The sequence below is a fragment of the Pteropus medius genome, unplaced genomic scaffold (genome assembly GCF_902729225.1).
Source record: "Pteropus medius unplaced genomic scaffold, Ma_sr-lr_union100, whole genome shotgun sequence".
NCBI classification, from domain to species: domain Eukaryota; kingdom Metazoa; phylum Chordata; class Mammalia; order Chiroptera; family Pteropodidae; genus Pteropus; species Pteropus medius.
This window is the reverse complement of record NW_024344378.1, coordinates 2483472-2493862: the sequence shown is the minus strand read 5'-3', so window position 1 is coordinate 2493862 and position 10391 is coordinate 2483472. Positions and strand designations below refer to the sequence as shown.

Sequence of the window (10391 nt, the reverse complement as noted above, 5' to 3'; positions counted from 1 at the left end):
AAAGTGGCTTAGAAGTTTAGTACAGTCTCACATGACCGGGGCAAAGATTTTAATTTTGGGAGCATCGGCCCCGACGAGTTGGCCGAGAGTTCCAACTTCTGACTCGAAGATTGAGTCACTGTAAAGAAAACCAGTGGGGAATGTAGTGACCTCACCTTTAGAAACAATAGGTTAAGGATAAGACATGGTACGTGCTAACGGCCATGTCTCACTTCTAGTTAGTTATCTGCTAAAAATTTATTAACTAAAGGGATTTACTGGCTGGATCACTGCCTATAGGTACAAAATATTTTAACAATGACGCATTCTGCTTCTGTACCCCTGCTTGCTTACCCACCTCTTAGTTATCAGTTAATGAATGGAGGAGATATAGTCTTTTGTGTAAAGATTAAGGATGTGGGGGATGGGATCGAGGGCTTAAAATCTTTGTGCCCCTGCGTCTCGGGGCTGCTCCTTTGCAAGGACAGCCGCCGGCTAATAAACTGTCTCTTGGACTAGAGCACTCGAGTTGGGCCTGGTTATTTCGGTCACAACACTGATATAGAAGCCCCTGTTTCTGATCTAATTAGCTCCCATCTGGCCTGCAAAGGTTGATGAGGGTTCCCTCTTACACTATGGAGAGCGATCAATCCAACTATCATTCAACCCATGAGAGTCTTGTGTTGAGAGGGTCTCCTGTTGGGCGGACACGCCATCTCTCGGTCTCTGGTGGTGGCTGAGCAGCCTTGCTGCGGGTGTGATGAATCCAATGACGTCTCCCAGCAACCTTGACCGCGGTGGGAGCGGTGAGGACGACAGGAAAGGGTCCGTCCCAGCGGGGCTCAAGGGCGGCTGGCTGTGTCTTCTTTACCCGAATCCAGTCACCAGGGGAGTGGCTATGAGGTTTAAGTGACTGTCCAGGGCTCTCCGGAGTGGCGGAGATTAAGTGTTGAATCTCCTTCCTTGCCGAGTGTAGTGCCTGTAAGGACTTAAGTAGTGAGAAATTGTGAATTTCAGTCGCCACTTTTACCCCTATCTTGGGCAGAAGAGGCGGCAGTCTCCCAAACGTGATTTCATAGGGGGTGAGGCCTTGGAGGTAAGGGGTGCATCTCACCCTCAGAAGGGCAAAGGGGAGGAGGCTCATCCACTTCTCGGCAGTTTCAAGTTTAAATTTGGTTAAAGTTTCTTTTAAAGTCCTGTTCATTCTTTCTACCTGGCCTGAACTCTGAGGTCTATATATACAGTGTAGTTTCCAATTAATGCCTAATATTCTGGCTAAGGTTTTGTTGTGACCGGAATAACCAGACTCAACCTGAGTGCTTTGATTACAGAGGCAGTTTATTAGCCGGCGGCTGTCCTTCCAAAGGAGCAGCCCCGAAGTGCCAAGATACAAGGTTTTTAAGCCCTAAATCCTATTCCTCATTCTGCCTTAAACGCAAAGGTCCATCTTTCTCCTCTTCACTACCTGTCAACCCACTGGTCAGGTGTGCGAGCGGGGGTACAGAAGCAGAAAGCTTGTTGTTAGAATGTTATGTTCCCATGGGCAATAGCCAGTGTTCCCATGGGCGATGGCCAAACAGTAATTTTCAGCTTATATACAATTGATTATTTTTCATGCCACGTGAACAAGCAGGGTTACACAGGCTAAAATTGGCAGTTAGCGTATGAGCTCATTATTACAAGTTTCATGATTAACAGAGTGCGGTTAGGGGTTCCAGAAACTAGGCCTAAGGTACAGGCTTCCTTTGTCCAGTTTCAATTTTTAATTATCCTTTAACCCTTTCACATTTCAGCAGGCCATTACGGTTTGACTTGTTTTGGTGATGAATGCCGGGCCATTGTCGGCCCCCAGTGCTAATGGCAAGCCGAATTGGGGTACTATTTCTGATACTAATTTCTTAGCTACTACCTGAGCAGTTTCTCTCCTAGTTGCTAAGGCTTCAGCCCATCCTGAGTAGGTGTCGATGAACAGGAGTAGATACTTAAATCCAAAAGTCCCAGGGCTTACTTCTGTAAAGTCTAATTCCCAATGTTCCCCCGGGGCTTGGCCCCTGAGTCTTGATCCAATTTGCACTTCAACAGGAGGCCCAGGGTTAACTTGGGCGCAAATATGACATCTTGCTGTTACCTCTTTGGAAGTTTTGTGTAGTCCTGGGATATAATAGTCTCTTTTCAAAAGTTCAATCAACTTCGTTCCTCCTAGGTGGGTGCTCTGATGGACCAGTGAGATTAGTTCCCGACCTAAGGCACTAGATCCTAGGGTGCGTCCATCCCGGAGGCGAATCTACCCAGTGGGTCCTTTTACCCGCTTTCGCTTACTGCACAATTCAAGTTCACTCGGAGCTTCCCGAGGAGGCCGCTTATAAGGTTTTTTTTACTACATCTTTGAATGAACAGATCACAAGAAGCAGAAGTTAGTCGTTAACTCTTTGTACACAGATAAATGCATTCAGGGGAACTCCCAGCAAACAGGGCCTAATGGATAGTTTTATCATCTTTTCCTTGGAATGTTGCGATTCTCCCTGGGGCTGGTGCCCGGGGGTATCACCTCCCTGTCACTGAGTTACTGCTCTCCCTAAGGGCCGGCGCCTGGAGATACCTCATCCCTGAAACTGGAGAATTTCCACTTTTACAGTCTTAGCCCACCTCCCTGCAGGCAACGTGATTAAACCCTTGCGGCCGCACGCAGCCTAAGCGACCTCGAAGCCCAGATGCCTCTTTGGGGGCAGAAGACAGAAGGGAACGGTGGGAGGCCCGAGGGATGGGGGGCAGGGGGCAGGGGGCAGGCGAGCCATGCCCCCTCGGAGCGCAGGGAGGGAATCCACACAGAGGTCCCTGGACCACACGCCGTTGTCGTTGTCGTCCGAAGCCCGTCGGGTGTCAGGAACCCAGCGGGGCCCCGGGCAGGCTGACGCTCCGGCCTGCTGCCATCTGGCTTGGGGCACACGGGGACATTTCAGCTAGAATACCAGGAAGCATGGCACCTGTAGACACGCAGCTACCTGTGCCTCCGCCCAACCTCAGAATCTGGGCATGCAGTGGTGGGCATGGCCCAGCCGAGGATGACACGCTGGCGGACGCGTCTGGGAATGACAGCTCTTGCCCACTCCCCTCGTGACTGCTGGGAGAGCCAGTGTGGCATAGGCAGATCCCTGAGACCTCTACTTAGTCCCCAACAGAGTCTTGTGAAGCCTTGGGGACCCCCGACAAGCCTCTGTCCCCACCGACCACAACCCATCGTCACAGACTCGGCGGGGAGGAGAAAGAGGAGGCGGGCGAGGGGCCTCTGCAGAGGTCGGCACTAGCGGCTGACCATCGAAGGGACGCGTTTCCTCGCCGTCACTGTGCTTGATTCAGACTGTGGCGTCCACGGTTTGCATCCCATAAACGACAGCCTTTTCATATCCATTTCAGGACAGTCAACGTTCTGCCACTGGACGTCCTGCCTGGATCGATTCTGAATCTGCAGATCAGACTCAGACCTGCTCCTGGAAAACAGGTACGTGGCCCGTTTCACATCTCGAGAAGGGTTTGTGTTTGCGTTGAGAAATGAGTGTTTCTTTTCTCTCAAATACTTAAAACCGTGCTCGGATGCTTCCTCTCTGATTCCAACCCGTACGAGGTCTGCAACTTTAACTGTGGCTTAGGAGAGAGGTCAGCAGGCCGTGGTGGCAGCCCACTGCGACCTGGCTGGCTGGTCTCCCAGAGCAAACATCGAAAGGCCAGGGAGCATGCAAAAATCACGCCAACTATCTCTGCTTTGGACAACTATCTCTGCTTTGACCTGTGCTTTTCCACATCCACGGCTGGACGTGTCCGCACACCCACGTCGACGTGAGCGCCCGGAGCTTTGCACCCGGAAACCATGCTCCGATGGCAGGCTTTCCCCCTGTGGCGCTGAGGGGCCGGTTCCGGTGACAGGTGACCAGCCGTGAGCTCGCACACACTCCTCCCTTGTCCCGAGCGCGTTCTCATCCATCGCCTCTGAAATTTGGTTCACTTACTGGATTTATTTAATTTTGTTACATATAAAGAAAAATTATAAACGTATAACTTTAAATAAACACATAAACGATCATGTCTTCAGCTGAAATCTTTCTTTTTGCTTGGCTGTACCTCCAAGCCCTCTTCTCCACTAGACCCTTTTCCGCAACCCTCATAATAAGGGGTGAAATGTTGACAGCTTAGCAAGCGCCTTCCAAATTTTCTTCATGCTCGTCTTATACATATGTGACCTGTGGAAGGTGTAGTCATGGCTAGTAAAACCGGACCCTGATACAGCAGCCCCCTTATCCGCAGTTTTGCCTTCCACGGTTTCGGTTCCCCACAGTCAACCGCGGTCTGAGAGTATTACATGGGAAATCCCAGAGGTAAACACCGTTCGGAGCAGTGTGACGAGATCCCGCCGTCCTGCTCCGTCCCGCCCCGGGCGTGGACCCCCTTCGTCCAGCGTCTCCCCCTGGCTGCACCTCACCGTGTGGGCGCTCCATCTCTCAGTCATCACAAGGAGGGGGGGAGCTCAGGACAGTAAGGGACTGAGGCGGAGAGAGACCACGTCCCATAACTTCTGTGACAGCCTATTGTTACAACTGTTCTATTTAATGGTCTGTCACTGTCGTTAAGCGCTCATTGTCCTAACTTATGAATGAAACTTTATCGTAGGCACATACGTATGGGACAAACTTACAGGACCTCCAAGGTTCCATGCCACCCACGACTTCAGGCATCCCCTGGGGGTCTTTGAAGGTGTCCCCGCGGGTAGGGGGACAGCTGTACACACCTTCCTGTTTGGCACGTAGACACCCCAAGTGCGCTAGTGTAGCAAACACCACCGGGAGCGAATGCGCCACGATCATCTCGTGATTTCCCTGTGGTCACTCGGTCCCCAGCATTGTTTAACTACCCCAACGTGTGCCATGTTGCAGGAGCTTTAATTTCTGTGGAATCAGGACTTAGTGGTTAAAGGGTTTATGAAGCTTTTGTTTCAAGTGTTGTCGCCAGATTGCTTTGCAAATTCAGCTTCACGTATCTAGCCGCAATCTGTCAGATTGCTTTCTTACTCACAATACAAAACGCGACTCATTGAAATTTTCGCCCATCGGGGTGCTAAAATCTGAAATCTCTTTGTTACTCTAATTTGCTTTTTCCTAATGATGAGTGCATCTAAGCACCTCGTACTGTGCCCGTGGCCGTTTGGGTTTTTCTTCTGTGTCATGTCTCCGCAAAATTGTAGTCCAATTTTTATAACTGATTTGTCTTTTCCTTGTCAATTTTTACGAACTCTTTTAGGGTATAAATATCAGCTCCCTTTCATCTGATTTTTAAGCAGTCTCCCAATTTATCATTTGCCTATTAACTCTGTTAACTCTTTGCATGCAAAAGTTTTAATAGTACACTGTGTCAGTTATAGAATTGAACATGTTTGTTTATTCTTTCGTAGCATTCGATAAATGATTTAACAAGGTCTTCTCTCACTTTCAGCTTTTTTTTTTTCTTTCTTCTCTGGCAGACTCTTTATCTCTCGTTTGCTTCTCAGCGATAGCCTGGCTGGGTAGAGTCACCTTGGTCGCAGGTCCTTGCTCTTCATCACTGGATACTTCGTGCCGGTCGCTCGGGCCTGCGGGGGGTTTCTGCGGAGGAATCAGCTGACCGTCTTAGGGGAGTGCCCCTGCGGGTAACTAACTGCCCTTCTCTTGCTTGGAAGGTTCCCTCTTGGTCTTTGACCTTGGGCATTCTAATGACGAGGTGTCTCGGTGTGGGCCCCTGTGGGTTCATCTTATTTGGGACTCTGTACTTCTTGGGCTCGTGTGTCCGTTTCCTTCACCGGGTAAGGGAAGTTTTCCGTCCTTATTTCTTCAAATAGGTTTTCAATTCCTTGCTCTCTCTCCTCTTCTGGTGCCCCTATGATGCGAGCGTTGGTACACTTGACGTTGTCGCAGAGGCCCCTAAACCATCCTCGTATTTTTTTTTTTTTTTTTGGATACTTTTTTCTTGGTGCTGTTGACTGGGTGTTTTCTTCTACCTTGTCTTCCAAATCACTGATTCGATCCTCTGCTTCATCCGGTCTATTGATTCCCTGTCACGGACTCTTCAGTTGTAGTCTTCATTTCTGACTGGTTCCCTTTTAAATTTTCCATCTCCACTTTATGTTTTCTGTCTCTTTGTTAAAGTTCTCACCGAGTTCATCCGTTCTTTTCTAAGTTTGTCGAGCATCCTTATAACTAGCGTTTTAAACTCCGCATCTGGTAGATCGCCTGTCTGCAAAGCCAGCGGCTGGAGGGAGCGGGGAATGGGGAGTTGTTTCTAACGAGTATGAGGTTTCTTTAGGGATGATGAGAATGCTCTACGGTAGTCTAGTGGAAATGATTCTATGAGTATACGAAAAGCCATCGACTCGCGTAATTTAAAAGCGGTGATTTCATGGTATTTGACTCATATTTCATTCAAGCTGCTAAAAATAGCAGCTGTACTGTTTTCTTCCCTGTGCAGATTTCTCTCAGTAAAGAAAATTGGTTTGTTTAGCCAGAAGAGTGAACGAAGATGAGTCTAGGAAGACACCTCAGCATGAAGCTGAACGACGGACACTTCATGCCCGTACTGGGGTTTGGCACCTCCGCTGCAACTAAGGTGATCACGGCGGCCTTGGGGACTCAGGAGACAGGCGGGGTCCCGATCGGAGCCAGTCACCGTGCGGATCTGAAAGATCCAATGGGCCTCCCTTTCCTCATTTGTAAGATGTGTTACGATGTGTAGGATTTCTCCCCGGGTTAGGTGATTTTTGTGCAGTAAGTCAATACTTTTCAATCTGAATAGGTGTAAACACCCAGGGATCTTGTTAGAAATGCAGATTTGGGGACCCCGCCTGCAAAGGTTCTGACCTCGTAAGTCCGGGAGAAGGTGCCAATGCCCACATCCCAGCGAGCTCCCAAGGGTCCTGCTGCTGCTCCGAGCACCACACCTGGAGTGGCCAGATCAAGGGACAGGGAAGGGGGTCACCACTCAGCGGTTCAGGGGCAAGCAGGTCCGTGTCTGTCACTCTACCCTGCTGTCCGGTCGGAGCCACTTCACATAGAGTGGGAGGAATAAAACCCCGTGGTCAGGATCGCCGCAGCAAGCTCGCCCGTGGCGAAGTTTTCCTGTGACTTCCAACGTCCAGTCGTCCCTGTCCGCCACACTCACAGGACACGCAGGGAAATCTCTGGGGCAAAAGGACCTGGAGAGAGAGTGAGAGACGTGATTCATGCCCGAGAGAGTTTTGGTGGCCCAGGGATGGGGATGGAGACGGTCTCTCGGAGGCCGGGCGGCTAGGACCGTGCACTGGGAAAGTCTCCGTGGGTGTGGGGCGCGGGACGTCGCGTGTGGCCTGGTCCTCGCACGCGACCTCCCAGCAGCACGGGTTCAGAGGCTCTCGGTGAAGTTCTCGGTTGTTTAAGGGAGGCCGTGGGCTTGGACCCCTCACGCGAGCGCCACGCGGTGTGACTGGGGAGGACAGTGGTGGGGAGTGTTGCTTTTCCTTTGATTTGGCCCCTCGACCTGTGGACGGTCAGCGAATCTCCACCAGGAGTTGAAAAACGTGACAAGACACCCGAGAGACCTTTTAATTACGGAGTGAGGTAGAGGGGGTGAGGGTGGGAAACAATTCTGGAGACTTAAAAAGCCTGCAGACGGCCTACGTCTGCAGACCAGGAGGCGGAGGGCGAGCCCCAGCCGTCTGCTCACGAGCTTCGGTTGCCTCTTTCCCCCACACTGGGGGGTCGCTGGTGCCAAGGGGCGCGCGTCTGCCCCACAGGAGCTGGCGACCACAACCGATCAGGGCTTCTTTCCTTCAGAGTCACTCGTGACGCTTTCACCGCCGGCTAGAAGTGACCTCTAGTGTTGTCACCTCCAGCTGCCTCGCCCTTAGACAAGCCACAGGTTCCCTCGATGGCCCTTCCTGAATCAAGCAGGTCTTCGCCTTTTCACGTTGTCCCAGGTGGCTAATAGAAACGTAGAAGAGGCCACCGAGAGAGCCATCAGCGCTGGCTACCGCCACATCGACTCGGCCTACGTATACCAGAATGAAGAGGAGGTTGGCCGGGCCCTCCAGAAGAAGATGGCCGACGGCACGGTGACAAGGAACGACCTCTTCTTCACTACGAAGGTGCTCTGTGTGCGTCCGTGGCTCCCACTCTCGGAGGCACCTGTCCTCGCTCAGCCCAAGCTCGTTGGCTGTCAGACCTCAAGCCAGGGGGCTGGTTGGGGGCCTGCCGGCCGGGACGTGGCTCCTGTAGTCAGAGCTCCCACGTCTGAATCCTGCTACATGTGTGACCTTGGACTTAGGCCCACCAAACCTCAGGCTGTGAAATGCAGATAGTATTTATATCACAGGATTTTCAGGAGCGTTACATGAAAAGTACGTATAGAACTTTTTAAAAAGCATTTAATATATTTTAAATGCTAAAAAATTCATATATTTTAAAAGCTGTTATTAGATAGCCGTCATTATCATATTTTTTAAAATTCAGGACTAGATTTGGCTTTTCCAACTCGGACATGCTCAAGTTTTGACACAGTGACTTAATCTTTTCTTAGCTATGGTATGAGGTAATGCCATTTAGTTTTTGGAAACTAATAACCGGTTTTAGCTCTTTAATAGTCTATATATTTGACCTTGTGAAATTTCTTAACTGAAAAAAGTTTTTTAACCTCTCTGAGCTTTAGCCGTCGTATCTCAACCTATCACCTGGTCAATAAATATTTATTTCTCCTTCCTATGAAGGACAAATAGTAATCTCACAAAATCGATGAAGAACTCACGAGCTTCACGGGGTGGTTCGTCACTGGCCATCGACTCTCAGCGGGTTATGGTTGTTGATGGTTATTTGCTATTTTAATTCAATCTCTCCTAGGGAGTCCTGAAGAAATAATCCCACTTTTGATTGTTGCAGCTGTGGAGCACCTGTCTTCGTCCAGAATTTGTCCAAACCAACCTGGAAAGGTCCCTGAAGAAACTTCAGCTGAGCTATGTGGATCTTTACCTTATTCATTTTCCAGTAGCTTTGAAGGTTAGCAGAAATCGTTTTACTCTGGTTATCGATTGAAGAATCGAAGCTGAAAACAGAGGGGATATAGTTTGTGGAAACGAGAAGAAACACAGACGATGCTTTGAGGTCCCCCCCTTTTTTGTGACCACCCCCATCTGAGTTTGCTGTTCCAGCCCCCCAATGGCGAGAGTTCTCCGGTCTCGACCTCAGTCCTGTATCTCCCAGGCCCTGTGCTCCTGGACTTCAACCTTGTATGTGGGGACCGTCCCCATGTGGCCAGTTGAGGTCGAGGACATTTCAAGAGGGGGAGACAGCCCTGAGCTGCCGACAAGTCGCTCCCTCGTGTGACCTCATCCGGGAGGGAAGCGGGTAGGAGTCCAGGACCAAAGGGCTTGCCAAACCCTGGCTGCCTCCCGAGCTCCCCCGGGGTGGTGTCCTGGGTGTCCTAAGTTGTCCTCGGCACAAACGGTATTTATTAAAGCTTCAGAGTTAAAACACAAATTTCTAGACCACGTCTTCGCTACACACGGTTCTTTCCCAAGAATGAGGATAGGCTGTCGCATCAGCCTCAAGGTCTACGGGCCCCGAACAGCTTCTTTCCTATGTTTCAGTTTGGGGAAGAGAAACTTCCGAAGGACACACAGGGCAGAGTCATTTTTGACCGGGTGGACCTGTGTGCCACGTGGGAGGTGAGAGCAGCCTCGGGCGTGGGGCCGGTGTGGGGTGGGAGCGGGGCCCGTCCGGTTCCGCCGCCCGCGCAGACTCTGGCGCGTCCCTCGCGTCCCTCTGCCAGGGTATCTGAAGTCGCCCATTGAATTCAGTAAACACTTGCTGACGACTTCCAAGTAGAGAGGCGACATCGGCCGATGCGGCCGCGATCTCTGCCCCCGGAGGTCGGCGCCGTGAGGGTGCCGGGGTGCGGGGGGCGGCGCTCGGGCGCAGGGAGGCGATGGAGGATCGCCCCCGCCCGGCCACGCTTCCCCAGGCGCTCGGCCGGCTCCTCTGGCCCTGGCCTGGCCTGGCCACTCGATTCTTATCCTCTCGCCCACCTTTTCCATCTCTTTACTTTTCATTCTCCTCCCACCAGGGCGACCCCCCCGTCTCGTGTACGGCCACCTGTGCCTTTCGAGACTTCCTCTCCCTGCGCCTCACAGTGTCTCCCGCTCCCAGCCCCCAGGCTCCCCGCACCCCACTCGTGACCCCTCACAGCTGCCTCCTCCCCAGGCCATGGAGAACTGCAAGGAGGCGGGTCTCACCAGGTCCATCGGGGTGTCCAACTTCAACCGCAGGCAGCTGGAGCTGATCATTAACAAGCCCGGGCTCCAGTACAAGCCCGTCTGCAACCAGGTGAGCCCGACGCCCGCCCGGCCCGGCCCGGCCCGGCCCGCC

General features: G+C 51.6%; 1 protein-coding gene and 1 long non-coding RNA gene across 9 annotated transcripts in view; one reads left to right on the top strand and one right to left on the bottom strand.

Moving 5' to 3' along the window:
- Window positions 1–630: 630 nt before the first annotated feature.
- LOC120608991 (uncharacterized) lies at window positions 631–10376 on the bottom strand. 4 transcript variants are annotated; one of them, XR_005654587.1, is made up of 3 exons: window positions 10259–10376; window positions 6858–9069; window positions 631–967 (listed from the first exon to the last, which is right to left on the bottom strand). It is a non-coding gene; the product is annotated as an uncharacterized LOC120608991 (long non-coding RNA). The 4 variants fall into 4 exon arrangements; XR_005654584.1 differs by lacking the exon at window positions 631–967 and having other exon boundaries at window positions 5941–9069; XR_005654586.1 differs by lacking the exons at window positions 631–967; window positions 10259–10376 and adding an exon at window positions 10052–10227 and having other exon boundaries at window positions 5941–9069.
- Window positions 6471–10391, top strand: part of LOC120608988 (aldo-keto reductase family 1 member C1 homolog) — an 8163-nt gene continuing 4242 nt past the window's right edge. For 3 of the 5 annotated variants that reach the window (XM_039870984.1, XM_039870987.1, XM_039870983.1), the window contains exons 1-5: window positions 6471–6606; window positions 7952–8119; window positions 8907–9023; window positions 9614–9691; window positions 10173–10349. In XM_039870984.1, the coding sequence (XP_039726918.1) occupies window positions 6520–6606; window positions 7952–8119; window positions 8907–9023; window positions 9614–9691; window positions 10173–10349 (627 nt within the window). In that variant the 5' untranslated portion in view covers window positions 6471–6519. The remainder of the gene's footprint in view (window positions 6607–7951; window positions 8120–8906; window positions 9024–9613; window positions 9692–10172; window positions 10350–10391) is intronic. The other 2 variants (XM_039870986.1, XM_039870985.1) reach the window with 1 other exon arrangement.